Here is a 21,189-nt window from a genome sequence, read left to right as displayed (position 1 = left end):
AGACGCTACAACAACGAATGAATGGACACCGTGCAACAATCACCAAGCAGGAATGTTCCCTTCCAGCCAGGGAACACTTCAGCATCAAGAGCATTCAGCCTCCGATCTTCAGGAAGTGTTCTCCAAGGCAGCCTTCAAGACACAGGACAACACAGAATCGCCAAGCAGAAACTCATAGCCAAGTTCCGCACACATGAGGACGGCCTCAACCGGGATCTTAGGTTCATATCACACCATTTGGAACCCCATCATTTGGCTTGGGCTTGCAAAATCCTACTAACTGAAAGCTCATGATTCCAAATAAACCTGTTGGACTTTAACCTGGTGTTGTGAGACTTTTTATTGTGCCCACCCCAGTCCAATGCCGGCATCTCCACATCAAGATTTCCTACCCTAAAGGGAAACTCGTGAACCGAATGGGTTTTTATGACAATCGATGGCAGTTTCATATCTCTTCACGATACGAGGGTGTGAGATGGTCAGGGACTAGGGCCCATTCTGTATTGAGACACACATGTGGGGTACCGCACTGATGTGTGTGGTACTGGGTGCCCTAAAAGAGGGGCACTTTCCTTGTGGTCACATGCTAAAGCTGTCAGCATTGAGAAGTGTGAATGTGCACAGTCATCTCTGGCAGGCGTTCCAGGAGCTTTAACAGCAAACAGCCAGCAGCGATGGGAAGGGCACTGGCTGCAGTGCTGTGCGAGTGTTTATTAAAGTATGAAAGGAAAGACTGGACTGGAATATTCGTGAAAGATTTGAGCCACTCGCGAGAAATGTTGGTCACTTGAGTTACTGAGGGTGAGGGGAGGCTTGTGAATCACATACCTTCTCCCCGCTCCCATTCTGGGTGACAGGGGCTGGTAAACAAGGATGACTGGAGTTGCTTTAAATAGGCAGGGCTGCACTTCTCAGTTACTAAGGGCATGGCTAAACTTGGTCAGCCCACGTAAGAGGGGCTGATTCTCCCGGGGGGCGGGGAGGGGAGGGGGGAGAGAGAGACTCAGATTCCTTTCAATTGCTCATAGCTCAGATTAAACAGATGACAACTGGCGGTCGCCTCATCTCCAGCCAAGTATAAAGGCCGAGGCACACAACTACAGGAGAGTGGGGGGAAAAAATAAAGAAAGATAGAAAACAAGCAAGGAGGAAAGAGAGAAAAAAGGAAGAAAGAGAAAAAGAAAGCAAGGAGGAAAGAGAGAAGGAAAGAGAAGGAAGGAAAGGACAAAGAGAAGAGAGAAGGAAAGAGAGAAAATAAGAAAGAAGGAAAAAGAAAGGAGAAAGAGAAGGAAAGAGAGAAAGAAAGAGAGAAGGAAGGAAAGGAAGGCAGGGAAAGTTTTTGTCTGGACACTGAGTGGAGGATCCAGGGTCGGGATGGCTGAGAGTCAGGTACCGTTTTCCTGCCAGATCCCAGGCAGACACAGGGGCAACAGGGAGCATTTCCGAGAGCCCGGCTTGTCCTCCCGCTTCCTGGACGATGAGTTCGGCATGTCACCTTTCCCCGAGCACTTCACTGCCGACTGGCCAGACTGGGCGAGACCCAGGCTGACCTCCACCTGGCCGGGACACCTCCGCTCCTCCTTCAACGGGGCAGCTCGGGAGGCTCCGGCCGCCTACAGCCCGGCGCCGCCCCACTACACAGCCCGCTACACCGGCTACCCCGAGAGCCGCAGCCCGCCCTCCATCCAGCCCGGAGAGCCCTGGAAAGTGTGTGTCAATGTGCAGAGCTTCGCCCCCCAGGAGCTCACCATCAAAACCAAGGATGGCTTCGTGGAGATATCAGGTAGGCTGGGGGAGGGAGGTGAAGACTGGCTTGGGGGGGAGACTGGCTTGGTGGGGGGGGGGGGGGGGGGAGACTGGCTTGGGGGGGAGACTGGCTTGGTGGGGGGGGGGGGAGACTGGCTTGGTGGGGGGGGGGGAGACTGGCTTGGGGGGGGGGAAGATTGGCTGGGAGGGGGAGATTGGCTGGGAGGGGGAGATTGGCTGGGGGAGACTGCCCATCCACAAAAAAACAAGGGGGGGGGGGCTGAGTGAGGAGGGGGATTCACAAGAGGGGCTGGGTAAGGAGGAGGGCTGAGTGAGGAGGGGGTCACAGAAGGGGAGCTAAGTGAGGAGGAAGTTCACAGGAGGGGGGTTGAGTGTGGAGAGGGGAGTCCACTCAGCCAGTCTAACTCAATCAGACAATGGGGCAAGAGGCATCCAAAGATATGGAGGGAGCCCTCATCACCAATGAGTTCAGAGTGAAAAGCTTTACAGCGAAATGTTCCATTTCTCTCCACACAATAATGTTTCTCCTGACTTGCTGGCTGTTGCCAACATATCATTTATATATATATATAAAACTGCAAACCTGCTGAATTTGGTCAAATTCAGTGGCCTCAAAAATACAAATGATTGGATGTTGAGTTTGAATAAATTAAAGCCAGGAGACTGGGAAAAAATATTAAAATTAAAGCTCTGACACTGCGGGTTGTTCTATAATTGATCCAACGCCAGTAAAACTCAGGGGACGTGTAATGGATATTACCACAGATATATCTCAAAGAGGCTGGCGTGCTGTGATAAATAGAAGGATTTTTTTGTGCTCTGAAGAAGGACTGGCTGATATTTTTCAAATTGAAATGTGGGGTGGGTTATCAGAATGGAGGTGCGGGACCCTGTTCCAACAATATGTTGCGTGGGGTGTGGGCCGGGGGGGGGGGGGGGGGGCGGGAAGGGGCTGGGGTACAGGGACAGCAGGGTGAGGACAGTCCCAGAACTCCCTAAGAGACAGTATAGTGACAAGTGGACTGTTGGCCAAGCAACAGCAACACCCCCAAAGACTATGAGCAAGGCACTGAAAGGAATGAGAAAGACATTTGGACAGGTTGCTTTGTCACACAAATCAGGATTAAGGTTTGTGTAGTTTTGTGTTCTTTCCTGAATTCGCCCCTTTGTATCGTTCCAAGGAAAACACGAAGAAAAACAAGAGGAAGGAGGAATAGTCTCCAAAAACTTCACCAAAAAGATCCAGTAAGTAGCAGACACCATCCAAGAGTGTAAATGTAAAACGAGCTCTTTAAGGGGAACAGCGAGATGTTTATAACTTTGATTTTTTTTTCAGTGCGAAGCTTTAACTTTCAATGTCGCTTTCATGGTATAAACTGTATAGGAAACGCCTAGAGAGTTTGGGAACTTGTGTGAGATTCCTTGCTTGCTGAAGGAATGCCTTATTTGGTATTGGAATCGCGGCTGATTCACAAGGGGGGAAATTGCCGAGGTTTTAAGGACTGGAGCTGGAAGCCAAAAACTGGGGCCTTCGGGCAAATTACTGCTCTCGCCTCCCACCCCCCTCCCCCCCGCCGCCTCGCCCATCCATTTGACCGTTCTTTTAAAATATCACCGGCTCTCAGGCTGGGAGAGCTGGCATATTGGCTGGAGTCACCCTAAAGGTCGCCTTTTGGCCCTTCACTGCCAACTTTGACACTGTTCATGTTTTCCACGCCCATTTTGACACTTGGGATTGTGTTGAGATTTGAGTGAGCTGTATACAATTCCTCTATCCGCTATTTAAAATTGAAAATGTTTATTTTAAAGGCACTGTCGGAATAACAGAGAAAGTTCATGTGAACTTTAATAACCACGATAAAGCTGTCAAGTCAAAAGTGTTTAGAAAATGAAATGAAACATAGGCAGATGATAGAAACACCCAGCAAGTCTGGCAGCATCTGTGAAAAGGAATAAATGGACCTTTGGTCAGATTATTCTGATGAAAATATTCAGTCCCTGCATATTTTTCAGAACAATGTCATTAAGTATATAATGCTTTTCCCTATCCCTGCTGCCAAAATGTATTACTTCACACTTCTCTGTATTAAATTTCATCTGCTACTTGTTGGCCCACTCTGTACCTATATGCCCTGTTGAGGTCCATTGGTATCATCCTCATAGCTTGCCACAACTCCCAAGTTTGGTTACATATGCCGATTTTGAACTTTTAGTCTGTATTCCAATATCCAAGATATATCTGAAGTATATATATAGATAAATATTTTCATATACACACATTTATATATACACTGTATATAATATAAATTATATATATATATATACATATATAACCTCCAGTCTGAAAAATAATCTTTCTCCACGACACTCAATTTTCTGTCTTTAAGCATTTTTTAAATCCAAGCTGACAGTGTCCCTCCTACTTATTCCATGAGTCTCAAATTTACTAACCAGCTTTTTATTTGCGATAATGGCCGGAATTTTATCGGCCCACCAGCCTGCCACAGGAATTGGAGCGGGCGAGGCAAAACATGGGAAGGTCCATTGATGGGATTTTAGGGTGTCAGGATGAGCGAGGCCGTAAAATCCCGTCCACTGTGTCATACCTGTTATGACCCCCATAGATTATTATAGCTTCTAAAGGAGAGATTTGAATTTCCGGTAGATAGCTGAAAGAATGACACAACAAGATTTCACATTTTGAAGCTTTTACTATAACAAATTACTGAAACACTATTGACTAAAGACTATTTTCTTTCTGTTGGCAACTTATATTTTAACTGCAGAGCAGAACATTCCCATTTTATGCTTATGATACATTGCACTCTCTGTGGAATTATATGCCTCGGAGCAAACAGTTCAAAGTTAATCCCAGCTTCCAATGGATTCCCATATTCCAACTTCACTGAGTAGTAACCTCAAGTAGTTGTCCTGCTTAATTTTCAGAAGGTTTTTAAATCCACCACCAGGACTGAAGCATGTTTCAGTGATTTTATTTCCCCCATACCAGAAGAAATCTGGAATGTGTAGAAAGCGGCATCATATTCTCGACCTCTCCTATCATTCAAAGAGCCCTGGCTTTGGTTCCTTTGCCTTTCCCTCTTGTAAGAATATGCCTGACCTTTACATGAAACATCTAAAAAAATCACCCATTGTTCCATTACAGTTTGCACTGTCAGACTTTGGTTCGCCTTTACCCTGCTAGATCCCTTCTCATCCCATTGAATTTAGCCCTCTTCCAATTTAGAAGTTCAACTTTAGATTGTTTATGGTTCTTCTCAATTATTAATCTAAACTTTACAATATCATGATCACTCTTACGCAAGTGCTCCCCCACAGTCACTCGGTCCAATGGCCCTTCTCATTCCCCAGCACCAGATTCTACAATACTTTCTTCCTTGTTCTACCAAGAACATACTACTTGAGAAAGTTCTCCTAAACGCATTTCAGAAATTCTTTCCCTCCTTTTCTTTTGCTCAAACTTTACCTCAACAATACTTAAGTGATTAATGTCCCTGGGCAGAATTTTCCCAATCTGCCCGTGGCAGGACGGGAGCCAAAAAGTTGGAAACCCGCCAACGTAAAATTACATTGCAATTTTCCCAATGGCAGGTTAATGGTGGGTCACTCCTCCCGCTGACAGGTGGCACAAATGCGATTTGCATTTCAGGGATACTCATTTAAGCAACTGCCTACCGGTGTCCTGTCAGGCCTTCCAATTTTGCATCACGCCAGCAGGAGATCACATCGACATTAAACCCGATGTCTTGAGCATTTTAAAACCATGTTTCCATCATTGCCAATAAATCATATTCCCACACAATTTGCAACTTTTCACCAACATTATTCACCACACTTTTTGTGTTTACATATATGTATTCTAAACCTGCATTTTTATTCCTTGTAATCTTTCTTAGTTTGCTCCTATTAAATATGCTGCTATTTCCTTCTCTATTACATTCTGACTCAGTTCTTTGTGCACTTTATTCCTCTTCTCTACTTCTATATGGTGGTGCCTAATCACTGCCAAGTTAGTTTAAACCCTTCCTAACCACACAAATGAATTTCCCCTCAAGGACATTGGTCCCAGTGGAGATGCAGTCCATCCCCTTGGAGGAGGGCGGCACGGTAGCACAGTGGTTAGCACTGCTGCTTCACAGCTCCAGGGTCCCGGGTTCGATTCCCGGCTCGGGTCACTGTCTGTGTGGAGTTTGCACATTCTCCTCGTGTCTGCGTGGGTTTCCTCCGGGTGCTCCGGTTTCCTCCCACAGTCCAAAGATGTGCGGGTTAGGTTGATTGGCCAGGTTAAAAAAATTGCCCCTTAGAGTCCTGGGATGTGTAGGTTAGAGGGATTAGCGGGTAAAATATGTGGGGGTAGGGCCTGGGTGGGATTGTGGTCGGTGCAGACTCGATGGGCCGAATGGCCTCCTTCTGCACTGTAGGGTTTCTATGTTTCTATGAAGTGCCTTCTGTCCCAGAATTGGCCCCAGTGCCCCAAATATTTGAAGTCCTCTCTCCTGCAGCAAACCTCAAACAACACATGGATCCTCCCAATCTTCACTCCTGCTGGTGTGTGGTAAATATCAAAGATAGTATCAAATTGAAAGAAAAAGTGCACAGTTCTGCAAAGATTAGCGGCAAGTCAGATCATTGGACAGATCATAAAAAAACACAGCAACGAACAAAGAAAAATAGTGTGTGGGAGTAAACCTTTGGGATCCAGTTTTTTGATTCCTGTCACTGTTGATTGTTGACTCAATTCTTGATGCCCTTGACCTATTACTTGAGGTAAAGTCAATAGAAGGATAGTTGTTCAACCCAGAGACTGTAAATGTGAGCTGTTGACTGGGGAGCTTATTGAAAATTTAATGTTCTACTGTGTTAAGTGTCAGTTGGTTATCGATGGCTACATTTTACAACCAACAGCCTGGGACAGACATTTGGTGAAAGCAGCTTTTGTGGAGCACTTTCTTGTACTTGTGTGTTAAAGCTGCAGTGCCTCCTTCCTAGTTTATATAGGAGAGCATAGAAGAAAAAATATCCATTCAGTGCACAAGAGTTCATTCCCTCCACATACCATGCAGAATCTATTCTGGAATGGGACCCACCTCAAATCTTTAATCTCTTCAGGAATCATAGAACCCCGACAGTACAGAAGAAGGTCATTTAGCCCATTGATTCTGTAATCCCCCCCAGGCCCTATTCCCGCAACCTCACACATTTACCCTGCTAATCCCCCTGACATTAGAGTCAATTTAGCATGGCCACTGAACCTAACTCGCACATCTTTGGACTGTGGGAGGAAACCGGAGCACCCGGAGGAAAACCATGCAGACACAGGGAGAACGTGCAGACTCCGCTCAGACAGTGACCCGAGACTGGAATTGAACCACAGTCCCTGGCGCTGTGAGGTAACAGTACTAACCACTGTGCCACCATGCTGCCCACAGGCATCATGGTAAGGGCACCATGGGCAGCAGAATGGTTCTGCACAGTTGTTTGCTAACCACTGGAAAGCTTTCACTGGAAAGACGGAGGCTGAGGGGAGACTTGATTGAGGTTTACAAAATTATGAGAGGCATAGATAGGGTGGATAGTCAGAGGCTGGGTGGAAGTCTCCCAGGATGGATGTGTCAATTACACGGGGGCACAAGTTCAAGATGAGACGCAGAAAGTTTAAGGGAAATGTGCGGGGGGACCTTTTTCATGCAGAGAATGGGGGTGCCAGGAACATGCTGCCAAAGGTGGTGGTGGAAGCAGGCACATTAGCAACATTTAAGAGGCATCTGGATGGGTACATGAATAGGCAAGGAATAGAGGGATTTGGACCACATAAGGGCAGGAGGTTATTTTTGTAGTTTAGCTAAGGCATCATGATCGGCACGGGTTTAGAGGGCCAAAAGGCCTGTTTCTGTGCTGTACTTGTTTTTTGTTCTAACCATCAAAGATCACTCGAGCAAAAGTCTAACCTAGTGACCTGGTCCTACATGCCTCAAGCATTTACATCCATTTCACATATCCTTGGTATAACATTCCCATGCTTCCAGAGACTCGGAAGCTAGTAAAATTAAAGATGGCATCAAATTGAAGGAAAAAGTGCACAATTCCGCAAAGATTAGTGGCAAGTCAAAAGATTGGACAGATTATATAGAAAAAAATCAAAGAATAATGAAAAATTAAAAAGGAGGGAAAGTTAGAGCATGAGAGAAACCAGCCAGAAATATGAAAACAGAATAAGAGCTTCCACAGGTAAAAAGGAAAAGAGTAACTTTGTATCTGTCTTTAATGTGGAAGACACAAGTAGCAGCGCAGAAATAATTGTGAATCAAGAGGTAAAAAGGAGGGATGAAATAATTACAATAACCAGGGAATGGGTACTGAGAAAATTATTAGAACTATAAGCTGATGAGCCCCCAGATCCTGATGGACTTCATCCTAGGGCCTTAAAAGCTGAGTCCCTTAATCCAAGTTATTGAAATAGATTATAACTAGTTAAGGCTCCAGCAACCAATCTGTGAAGCGCTCCACTATTTACATCTTGCCAACCCGAGAAAGACCGATTTATCCCTATTCAAATCCTGATGGACTTCAGCCTTAAAAGCTGAGATATTAGATGCATTGGTTTTACCTTTTCCAAATTCACTAGATTCTGGAAAGGTCCCATCAGATTGGAATTAGTGAATATAACTCTTCTATTCAAGAAAGATTGGGAAAAGAAAGCAGGAAATTATAACTTGCCAAACATCAAATCGGCGAACCACTGGAATCTGTTATTAAGGAGGTTATAGCAGGGCACTTAGAAAACCTCAGTGCAATTAGGCAGAGACAGCATGGTTTTTCGAAAGGAAAATCACCGTTTGACTAATTTATTAGAGTTCTTTGAGGAAGAAACAAGCAACATGGATAAAGGGGGATCTGTAGACGTGGTGTACTTAGATTTCCAGAAGACATTTGACAAGGTGTCACTACATAAAATCAGAGCACATGGTGTAGGGGGTAACATTTTAGCATAGATAAAACATTGGTTAACTAACAGGAAACAAAGAGCATGTATAAATGGGTCATTTTCAGGTTGGCAGGATGTAACTATTGGCGTGGCATAGGAATTGGTGCTGACGCCTTAACTACTTACAATCTATTTCAATGACTTGGATTAAGGAACAGAATGCATGGTTTCTAAATTTTGCTGATGATACAAAGATAGGTAGGAGAATAAGTTATGATGAGGGCATAAGGTGCAGGATTTTTCGGCCACACTCACCCCAAAACCAGAAAATCCCGTTCGAGGGCAACAGGCCTTTCCATTGTCCGCCCCATGCCCGCTATGGTCCTGTGACTAGGGGAACAGGAAAATTCACCTCAAGGAATCTGCAAAAGAACTTTGATAGATTAAATGAGTGGGAAAGAATTTGTCAAATAGAGTGTAATGTGGGAAAATGTGAAAATGTCCACTTTGGTAGGAAGAATAGAAAAGTAGCATTGAATTTAAATACAGAGAGGGTGCAAAACACTTTCGTAGAGAGGCATCTGAGTGTTCTGGTACATGAATCACAAAAGGTTAGTATGCAGATACAGCAAGTGATTAGGAAGGCCTTCTTGACCACCTTGTCCACCGGAGTTGCCACCTTCTGGGAACTGTGGATCTGCATGCCTAGAACACTCTGTATGCTAATATTTGTAAGGGCTCTACCATTTTCTGAATACTTTCCTTCTGCAGTAGACCTTCCAAATCACATCAGCTCACATTTGTCTGGGTTAAATTCCATCTGTCATCTTTTGGCCCAGGTCTCCAACCGATTTATTTCTGCTGTATCCTCTGATAATTCTCCTCACTATCCGCTAGTCCCCTAGTTTTGGTATCATCTGCAAATTTACTAATCAGCCACCTACGTTTTCCTCCAAATCATTTATATATATATTACAAACAACAGAGGCTCCAGCACTGATCCTTGTGGAACACCGCTTGTCACAGACCTCCAGTTAGAAAAGCACCCTTCCACTGCTATTCTCTGCTTTCTATGCTCAAGCCAGTTTTGTATCCAATTTACCAGCTCACCTCAGATGCCATATGACTGCACCTTCTGTATCAGCCTGCCATGAGAAACCTTATCGAAGGCTGACTAAAGTCTATGTATACAACATCCACTGCCCTACCCTGGTCAATGTTTGCTTGTCGCTTCCTTAAAGAACTTAATCAACTTTGTGAGACATGACCTCCCCTACACAAAACCATGCTGCCTATCACTAATAAGCCTATTCTCTCCCAGATGTGAGTACATCCTGTCCCTAAGAATCTTCTCCAATAATTTCCCCACCACTGATGTAAGGCTCACAGGCCTGTAATTTCCCAGATTGTTTCTTCTGCCCTTCTTAAACAGAGGAACAATGTTAGATACTCTCTAATCCTCTGGTATCTCGTCCGTGGCTAAAGAGGATACAAAGATTTTGGCCAAGGCCTCAGCAACTCCTTCCCTCGCCTCTCTCAGCATTCTGGGATAGACCCTGTCTGGCCCTGGGGACTTATCCACCTTAATGTTTTTCAAAACCTCCAATACCTCCTCTCTTTTTATCTCAACACGTCCTAGAATGTTAACATCCTCCTTTCTATACTCACCGTCCACCACATTCTTTTCCTTTGTGAATACTGATGCAAAGTACTTGTTAAGGACCTCATCTGGCTCCACACACAAATTCCCTCCACTGTCCTTGAGTGGATCTACCGTTTCCTTAGCTACTCTCTTCCCCCTTATATACGCATTAAAAGCCTTGGGATTCTCCTTAATCCTGCCTGCCAAGGATATTTCATGGCCCCTTTTTGTCCTCCTAAGTCCCTGTTTCAGCTCTTTCCTGCTATCTTTGTATTCCTCAACAGCCTTATCCGTTTTCAATTTCCTGAAATTTATATATGCCTCTTTCTTCTTTTTCACTAAGCTCACAACCTCTCTTGTCATCCAGGGTTCCTGAATCTTGCCATCTTTATCCTTCATTTTTACAGGGAAATACTTGTCTTGAATTGTTAACAACTGACTTTTAAAAGACTCCCATATATAAGATATGGATTTACCCTCAAACAGCCACCCCCAATCTACATTCTCTATCTCCTGCCTAATACTGTCGTAGTTAGCCTTCCCCCAGTTTAGTACTTTCACTCTGGGACTACTTCTATTCTTTTCTACAAGTAACTTGAACCTTGTAGAATTATGATCACTGTTCCCAAAATGGTCCCCCACGGAGACATCAATCACTTGCCCGGGCTCATATCCCAGAACCAGGTCTAAGATAGCCCCTTCCCAAGTTGGACTATCTACTTATTGCCTCAAGAAGCATTCTTGGACACACTGAACAAACTCTGCTTCGTTCAAACCCCTGGCACTAAAGGGATCCCAGTCTATGTTGTAGTTAAAATCGCCCATCACAACAACCTTGTTGTTTTTACATCTTCCCATAAGATAATAGGCATGCACAGATCTCCATAAAAGACACTTGGGTTGCTTTGAACACAGCTGAGTGAGAGCAACTTTTGGTGTTCTACTTAGTGCATTCTTTCACAGAATTTATTAATTCACTAATGTTCCCGTTATGAGGCTGCTCAGCAGGACTGAGGTTCATGACGCAAATAGGAATTTAGCTGGCTCAGCAATAGTAAGGGGAAAGTTCCTCAGTGTTTTATTCTGGGTCACTTGTCTCACACCAGTCATTGATTGAGGATAGTGCTTCCTGTTATCATATGTTATAAAATTTGATTATCACAAGTACAATGTAGATTAATGGCATTCAAAAGGATTTGGATCACAGTCTAACGGATGGGGGATAAAAGTCAATGTAGATACAAGTGTGAGCTGTTTTGAAACATGTGCGACAGGAAGGGTTTATATCAGCAAAAGTTGAATGGCTTTGGATCTGATTCTGAGCATCACTCCAAGGGTGGAATTTTACGGCACGTCTGTCCGAGGTTCGTACGATCCCGCACGAGGCCAACGGAGAATGCTGTTCTCCGAGCCTCGCCCGTCCCAATTCCGGCCCAAGTGTCCAATGAATGTGAAGCTGTTATCCTTGAAGTTAATCAGGTGCTGAAAATTGTATTGACTTTTCTGGTCACATTTAAAAGAAAGAGAAACTTACATGTATGTAGCCCTTTTAGGACCTTAACATGAACCAAAGCACTGTCTAGCCAATGCAGTACTTTTTAGCATTCTAAGTTTAAAGTTTATTTATTAGTGTCACAAGTAGGCTTATGTTAACACTGCAGTGAAGTTATATTGAAAATTCCCTAGTTACCACCCTCCGGCGCCTGTTTGGGTACACTGAGGGAGAATTTAGCATGGCCAATGCACCTGACCAGCACATCTTTCAGATTGTGGGAGGAAACCGGAGCACTGGAGGAAACGCACGCAGACACAAGGAGAACATGCAGACTCCACACAGACAGTGACCCAAGCCAGGGTTGGAACCCGTATCCTTGGCACTATGAGACAGCAGTGGTAACCATTGTGCCACCGTGCTGCCCACCTAGTCAGTGTTGTGGGAAATGCCTTACCCAAGAAGCTCCCATTCACAAACAGCAATGTGATAATGATTTTTTTTATGGCACTGATTTGAATGATAAATATTGGCCAGGACCTCTTGCTCTTTTTTTTGGAATATTGTCATTGATGTCCAGCTGAGAGGACAGACGGGGCCGTGGTCACATGTCTCGTCTGAAAAACAGCACCTTTGACAGTGCAGCATTCTCTCAGTCCTGCCCTGGAATGTCAGCCTAGATTATTGACTTGGAGAGTGCTACCATTTGAGACACAGGTGACACTTTAGCACACTTTGCACCATTCTGGGCACCAAACTCTTAAAATAAATTAGAATCTGTTCAAAGGATGATCCTGAATTGGAGGCCTCCTCGTAATTTGAGTTGCTTTGTTGCAGTACACAGTATCTGAGTATTGACATACTCAAATGGTAAGAGTATTTCATATCATATCATAGAATCATAGAATCTGCAGTGCAGAAGGAGGCCATTTGGCCCATCAAGCCTGCACTGACAACAATCCCACCCAGGGCTCATCCCCATAACCCCACACATTTACAGTCCTATTTCCCCCTGACACTAAGGAGCAATCTACCATGACCAATCAACCTAGCCCGCACATCTTTGGACTGTGGGAGGAGACCAGAGCACCTGGAGGAAACCCACGCAGACATGGGGAGAACATGCAGTCTCCACACAGACAGTGACCCCCTGGCAGCTGTGCTAACCACTGTGCCGCCCATTGATCTGGGAACTTCAAAATAACTTCTGGCTCAGGAAAACTGAATCTTTTCTGGAACTGCCAGCAGTTAGATGGTTAGCACATTGTTGGTGCTCATTGGGTTGTTACAGCTAAGAGCATTCACTTGTTTGCCCTGCTTGCATCAAATTATTGGTTAATTTTATTCATTAATAGATACCTATACTGGGATTATTTACAAAGAATGGCCTGGAAATTTTAGCGAATTCTCAATGTATTCCACAGTAACTCCTCAGGGAGACCTTCTCCCGACTACTCTCAAAAGTCAGAAAGCAAACAAACTCTGGAATAATTGGGCCAATGTGTTTGTGATTTTGGCAGAAACAAATATTAGTTTACTTTTAACTTTGAGTAAAACCATTAAGTTTATAGTTACATTGTCACTTTAATATGTTTGCAATTTGTAAGTCAGTACCATTCTATTTACATTTCCGGTCAATTACCCTTTTATTGAAGCTTTTCCCCAGGTCGGTGGTGACGTTTACGAGGGGTCATAGGTTCAAGGTGAGGGGGGGGGAGGTTTAACACAGATATCAGACGGACATATTTTAAACAGAGGGTGGTGGGGGCCTGGAATGCGCTGCCAGGCAAGGTGGTGGAGGCGGACACACTGGGAACGTTTAAGACTTATCTAGACAGCCATATGAACAGAGTGGGAATGGAGGGATACAAAAGAATGGTCTAGTTTGGACCAGGGAGCGGCGTGGGCTTGGAGGGCCGAAGGGCCTGTTCCTGTGCTGTATTGTTCTTTGTTCTTTGTTCTTCGAACCTGCTCTGATGAAAAATCTTCAGCCTGAAATGTTAACCCTGTTTCTCTCTCCACTGATGCTGCCCGACCTGATAAATGTTTCCGGCATTTTCTGTTTTCTTCCAAATTTCCAGCATCCATCGTACCTTCATTTCGAATTGCAGTTGATCACTTAGTGTTCTCTCAGCAATGGCTGCTGTCACATGACTAATTCACTATGGAGTCTTGTCCATCCATCTCATATCTGAACATTGATAAAGATATTTTTTCACAAGTAGCACAATTTGTAAGCTTCCAAATGGGCCGCACGGTGGCAGAGTGGTTAGCGCTGCTACCTCACAGTGCTAGGGACCCGGGTTCGATTCCAGCCTCGGATGACTGTCTGTGTGGAGTTTGCATGTTTCTCCCTGCGTCTGCATGGGTTTCCTCTGGTTTTCTCCCACAGTCCAAAGATGTGCAGGTTAGGTGGATTGACCAAGCTAAATTGCCCCTTAGTGCCCCAAAACATCTAGATGAGACAGATTAGCCATGGTAAATGTGTGGGATTACGTGGATAGAGGGGTGAAGGCCTGGATAAGATGCTGTGTCGGACAGTCAGTGCTGACCCAATGGGCTAAATGGCCTCTTCTGCATTGTAGGGATTCTATGAATCTGCTATCTCTCTAATGCTTCAGCTATTTTACGTGGCTTTGTGTATAATACAACAAAATTATACTACAAATGCATTAAACATAAGTGCTGAACCTACAAATGGGTCAGAATTGTAGGATTTGATGTGAATGTGTCGCTCAATATTGTGTCACTCTGTGTTTCCCCAGGCTGCCTATTGAAGTTGACCCCGTGACAGTTTTTGCATCCTTGTCCCCAGAAGGAGTCTTAATCATCGAAGCTCCCCCTGCAAGACCACCTTGCTATTTCTACGGGGATGACAGCATGAGCATTGATGCAGAAGAAAATGGATTGAGAGGCCAAGAACAGACTGTTTCTTAATCTTAACCGACTATGAAATCACCTGTCAAAATCTGACAAAAACAACACAAGGTTATTGCCTCTAGAAGAGTCAACAAAGACTGTATATAAATCATTGTTTGTTTACTTTGATACTTCTAGATAGCCTTACAGAAGATATTGATCTGTTTTGGTCTATTTTGTATATGAGAAGAAGGCTGTATATTGATTGTAGGGTTTTTTGCACAATAGCATATATTTTATATGCTAGATGTAGCAGAGTGGCTCAATATTGATGATCCTGTAAAGTGCCTTTAAATGTTGATTTTGAATAAAATCTATGTTGGAAAGCATTGTATTTATTTTCCCTTGTGAAACATTCGGTGATTCCTGTGCACGTGTTGACATGAAGCAAGGGGAAGATGTAGTGCACCGGGTCAGACTCACCGTGGATTCTTACAGATCTATTGAAATGAAAACCTCCACTGTTTGTGGCTGTAAAAGTCCGATGTGACAAAAGTTTGGACAGTTTGGGAGGCACGGTGGCACAGTGGTTAGCACTGCTGCCTTTACAGCGCCAGGTACCCGGGTTCGATTCCCGGCTTCGGTCATTGTCTATATGGAGTCTGCACATTCTCCCCATGTCTGCGTGGGTTTCCTCTGGGGGCTCCAGTTTCCTCTCACAGTCCGAAAGACATGCTGGTTAGGTGCATTGGCCATGCTAAATTCTCCCTCGGTGTACCTGAACAGGCGCCTGAGTGTGGCGACTCGGGGATTTTCACAGTAACTTCATTGCAGTGTTAATGTAAGCCTACTTGTGACACTAATAAAAAATAAATAAGTTTGAATTTCGATCTTAGTGAGCAGGGTCTCAGAGAACAAAACGACACTTAAGGCAACATTAAATGCTCCGATGGTTGTCTTGAAATATTGCAAGATGCAGTAGCGATTGCTCTAGGGTTGGGGGACATTTATATCGAGCCTTTAACACAAGCAAACCTAAAAGTTCTTCACAGAGTCATAATCATGTACAAGTAGTCACTAAGCCAAGGATAGGGGAATGGTCAAAATCTTCGAGGTGGATTTTAAGGGGAATCTTAAAGGAGGAGCGTTCTTTATTCTTCCATGTGATGTGGCAAGACAAGCATTTGTTGCCCATCCTAATTGCCCTTGAACTGTGTACAGTGGCGGATTAACCATTAGGCTGAGTAGGCTTAAGCCTAGGGGCCCGGAAGGGAGGGGGGCCCGAGAGCAAAATAAATCACTAACTGTTCAGGTGAGCGTTCATTTTCGGCACTGAAGAGGATCAAAATCTATTTGCGCTCAACAATGAGCGATGAGAAACTTAGTCATCTGGGACTCATGCACATTGAATCAGACATGCTTCGATCTGTTGATTTACATGCTGTTATCGACACTTTTGTAAACCAAAAAACACGGAAGCTTTTTAAAGTACAAATGTCAAGAAAATGAAAAATAAATGAATAAAAGGGTTGTAATTGATTCATATAACTTTATGATATTATACATGTAGTACATTATACATAGCACAACAATATAAGTTATCTAACGCCACTGAAAGGCACTTTATTCTATTCAATGAAGGGTAGGGCAGGGGGCAAGGTCAGGGGGCCTTACTAAAGCTCAGCCTAGGGGTCCAGGTGGTAGTTAATCTGCCACTGACTGTGTGGCTTGCGAGGCCATTTCAGAAGGAAGTTAAGAGTCACCCACATTGTTGTGGGTCTGCAGTCACATGTAGGCCAGACCAGGAAAGGATGGCAGAGTGAGGTAGAAAGTTTAAAGAGAGAAGTCTTATCCGTAGGTCCTAGGTGGATAAAGGCTCAATCTAAGTATTTTCAATTGCAATTATTACCGTACTTGATTTTGTGCTCTGAAGACTACCACTTTTCCAACCCCCAACCAACTCCACTAGTCAATGCTTTGGTGGCTCAATTCTGAGGCCAATAGTTTTGTATTCCTGCTTATGCCTTAAAAAAAGAGGAAGTTAAACATCGAGACAGAGGTCAATAATCCGCTCATTGGTTACGAAGTGAAATAATCCACGAGCAACATCCCTTCAGAGATTCACTCATGGGCAACCAGAGGATTATCATTGGTTTGAAGATGAGAAAGTAGTTTGATGAGATTGATATACAGGATCAGAAAAGGATTGTTTTATAGGCCCAATGGCCATTTTTTGTTCCTAAAAGATCTTGTTTCCAGAGAGAATCAGGTATTTACGACATACGCATTAGAAGCAGGGGTAGGCCACTCGGCCTCTTGAGCAAGCTCCGCTGTTCAATTAGTTCATGGCTGATCGGCATGCAACTTCAACCCCATATTCCTGCCTACTCCTCGATAACCTTTCACCCCCTTGCTAATCAAGAATCTATCTCACTCTGCATTGCAAACATTCAAAGACTCTGCTTCTGTTACCTTTTGAGGAAGAGTTTCCCAGAGACTCACAACCCTCGGTCTTAAATGAGTGAAGACAGATGCAAAATATCTGTTTAATTCATCCACCATGGCCCTCCTTTCAATTATCAATTTCCAAGACACACTTTCTGTAGGCCCAATGCTCACTTTGTAAATTCTTATTTAAATGTCTATAGAAATTCTTAGTTGGCACGGTGGTTAGCGCGGCTGCCTCACAGCACTAGGGACCCAGGTCCGATTCCTGATTGGGGTCACTGTCTGTGCTGAGTCTACACTTTCTCCTCGTGTCTGCGTGGGTTTCCTCCAGGCGCTCTGGTTTCCTCCCACAGTCTGAAAGACATGCTGGTTAGGTGCATTGGCCATGCTAAATTCTCCCTTAGTGTACCTGAACAGGTGCCAGAGTGTGGCGACTAGGGAAATTTCACAGTACCTTCATTGCAGTGTTAATGTAAGCCTACTTGTGACTAATAAATTACTAAATCAACTTCAGAACTTTAAACTTTATAACACTAGCTACCTTTTTCTCGTACTCTAATTTTCCCTCCTTATCAATCTTTTTGTCATTCTTTGATGTTCTTTATATTCTTTCCAATCCTCTGACTTGCTACTGGTCTTTATGCAAATATATATATTTTCTTTAATTAATACTGGCTATAACAATTTTAGTTAACCACAGATGATGGGCCCTTCCCTTGGAATTTTCCTTTCTCATTGGAATATGTCTATTCTGTATATTCTGAAATATCCTTTTGAATGTTTGTCACTAAACATCTGTTGATCTATCACTTAAGCACATTTGCCTGTTTAGTTTAGCTAGCTCTGCATTTATGCCCCCCCAGTTGCCCTTATTTAAGTTTAAAATACTAGTCTTAGACACATTTTTCTCTCCATCAAACTGAATGTAAGTATGATCGCTACTATCAAGTGGTGCCTTCACTATGAGGGTATCAATTAATCCTATCGCAATACCAGGTTTAGAATAGCCTGTCCTCTAGTTCGTTCCAGAACATGCTGTTCTAAGAAACTATCCTGAAAACATTCTATGAACTCCTCATCTACATTACCTTTGCCCATCTGATTTTTCCAATTTATATGCAGATTAAAATACTCTATGCCTATTTCAGTACCTTTCTGACAAGCTCCCATTATCTCTTTTATTCTCTGCTCTACTACGTAGTTACAATTAATGGGCATTCGCACCACTCCCACAAGTGACTTCTTGCCTTTATCACCTCTCATCTCAACCCAAACTGTCTCTACATCCTGGTTTCCTGAATTGAGGTCATCCCTCTAGTATACTAATACCATCATTAATTAACAGAACCACCCCTCCACCTTTTTCTAACTTTCAAACATTCCTAAAAGTCACATACCTTTCAATACTCAGGTCCCATTCTATGTCACCCTGCACCCATGTCTCTGCCAGTGATATCAGGTCATAGTTATTATTTTCTATTTGTGCTATCAGTTCATTTGTTTTGTTTCAAATGCTACAAACATTCAGATACAGAGCCTTTAGTTTTATCTTTTATTATTTTTGTAACCTCAGCTTTATCTGTTACTTTGCTCTTAGATTTATATTCTCTGTCCCTTCCTGTCGCGGTCTGTTTATCATTTCCCATATTAATACTTTTCTCTCTTGCCTTGTCTCTACTCTTTGGTATACCACATTTTCCCAAATTTGATCCCTTGCCCCCACTATTCAATTTAAAACTCTCTCTACTTCCTTAGCTATGTGACTCACTAGAACATCACTCCAGCAAGGTTCAGGTGTAGACCGTCCCAACAGTATAGATCCCACTGTCCCCAGTACTGCTGCCAGTGTCCCATGAACCTGAACTCACTTCTGCCTTTTTGATTTGCTTTTTCTTGAGATGTTGATATTACATGGATTATTCGCCATTGTTAGCTACCTTGAGGGCATTATGGAACAAATTTTACCGACCTGCCCGCTACTGGAATTGGAGCGGGCGAGGGGCGGACCATGGGAAGGTTTGTTGACCTCGGGTGGGATTTTCTGGTTTCAGGGAGTCAACCATGTTGCTTGAGAGTGGAGTAACTCCTTCACTGGTGAGCTAGTGAGGGTAGAATTTTCCTGTCCCACTTGCCACGGGACAGGACAATGCAAAGACCCGTTGACCTTGGGTGGGATTTTCCAGTCTTGGGGCGAGCTCTGGATTTTTAATGTCAATTCAAAAACTTTCATGGTCACTTTTTGGTACTAACTCACAAGTGAAATATTTACCAAATTTGATTTAACAATTTACCGTGTCGATAGGTCAACTCACAATCTCTGGGTTGCAAACCAAATATCACATCAAAGCTTTTAAAAAGTGCTATTAGTCACATATAACGGCACTTGAATAGTAAATTACTTGACCACTGTTCTAATGAAGGTTTTAACCTATTTTGGCTAAAGCCTTGCCATGGAGCACACAGGAATATTTACTGTGAACATGTTGACATTTTTATTCCCAATATCTCACAGCATTATTCTAATTAACTTCTTTGAAACATTACAAGTGAAGCTCAATCCAAGGTGTGGAATTCAGTGCCATATGGAATAGTTGAGGGGAATAGCATAGGAGCATTCAATGAGAAGCTATATAAGATAGGAGAGAGAAAGAAATAGAAGGATATGTTGAAGTGCTTAGATGAAGGTGAATGGGAGGACTCTTGTCTGAAGTATAAAATACAACATGATCTTTTTTTTATTCATTTGTGTGAAATAGGTATCGCTGATTGGCCAGCATTTATTGCCTATGTCTAGTTGTCTGAGGGTAGTTGCTGTGGCAATGGAGTTATATGTGAGCCAGACCAGGTAAGGACAGCAGATTTCCTTCCCTGAGGTACATTAGTGAACCAGATGGGTTTTTCCCACAATCGACAACAGTTCCATGGTCATTAGTAAATTTCTAATTCCAGATACTTCTTTTTCATTCGAATTCCACCATCTACCATGGTGGGATTCGAACCCGTGTCCCCAGAACATTAGCTGAGCTTCTGGATTAATAGTCTAGCGATAATACCACTAGGCCATCACTTCCCCTGAATCTATGTCCTACGCCTATGCTGTAAATAAATGCTTTCTAACTTTGCAAAATCCTATACTGACAATAAGAAAAATATCACTGAACGAGGAGGGGGAAAAAAGCCAGCCACAAATTCCCACATGATTATGATCCACTGATTCTTTCTGGGGAAGCATATGCTTGCAGGCACTGGGTGAGGACTGGATTGAGCTTGCCGATAACACTTCCATGCTCGGAAGGCCTGCCAACAGCCACTGTGATCTATGAAAGGAACGAGGTGACATTGATGAGGTAGCGCAAGTCTACTGGCGCCCTTGAAAACACATGAGATGAAGGATAGAAAAACACACACTGCATTTGAAGGCTGGGACATACAAAGCAGCTTGGATCTGGTCACAGAGCTTTCTCTTTAGAGAGAACACTGGCGAAAGATTGTTTTCAAACCCACAGTGTAAAAGGTCAGTCTGACAGCTGGGGACTTTGTGCCCAGTAAACAAAGATGAGTGACAGCCAGGGTAACAGTGCATTCTACGCATTGCTGAATACTTAAACAAAATCAAGACAAGGAGAAAGTTAAATAAGGGGGAATGGATTTCTGACAGGAATATAAAGCATTGACCTAACTGAAGCCTGTAAGCTCTACAGTCTCAAAAAAGGAGGCGGTTAAAAGGGCAACTTCACTGAACGCCTGAAATGCTAAGCGGCATAGATAAGGCAACCTCTAGAATATTTCTTCAAAGTGAGCCAGGAGAGTAGGGTCTGAGAGTGCAGCCTGAGGCGATGTACTTAAATAATGGAAAGCAAGTTTAAGTTGGATATCAGCAAGAAAGTCTTTATTCAATAAATAATAATGATAAATGTTTTGAATAATCTGCCAGGCTGGGAAAGAGGCACAAGAACACTCGGGACATTAAAAATGCAGGTGAATGTTAAAGTGGGAGTGCTGGATTATTGGACAGACAAGTCTTAGTGGGGCAAA

At 43.5% G+C, this 21,189-nt stretch overlaps 1 protein-coding gene across 1 annotated transcript; it reads left to right on the top strand.

Moving 5' to 3' along the window:
* Nucleotides 1-749: 749 nt before the first annotated feature.
* Nucleotides 750-15,095, top strand: hspb8 (heat shock protein b8). Its single transcript, XM_078226981.1, has 3 exons — nt 750-1,783; nt 2,949-3,012; nt 14,613-15,095. Exons 1-3 carry the CDS (start codon nt 1,375-1,377, stop codon nt 14,782-14,784), a joined length of 645 nt encoding a protein of 214 aa, XP_078083107.1. The 5' UTR covers nt 750-1,374; the 3' UTR covers nt 14,785-15,095.
* The last annotated feature ends 6,094 nt before the right edge of the window (nt 15,096-21,189 follow it).

The sequence above is a fragment of the Mustelus asterias genome, chromosome 13, assembly GCF_964213995.1.
Source record: "Mustelus asterias chromosome 13, sMusAst1.hap1.1, whole genome shotgun sequence".
Taxonomy (NCBI): Eukaryota; Metazoa; Chordata; class Chondrichthyes; order Carcharhiniformes; family Triakidae; genus Mustelus; species Mustelus asterias.
This window is presented reverse-complemented; position numbering and strand designations above follow the sequence as displayed.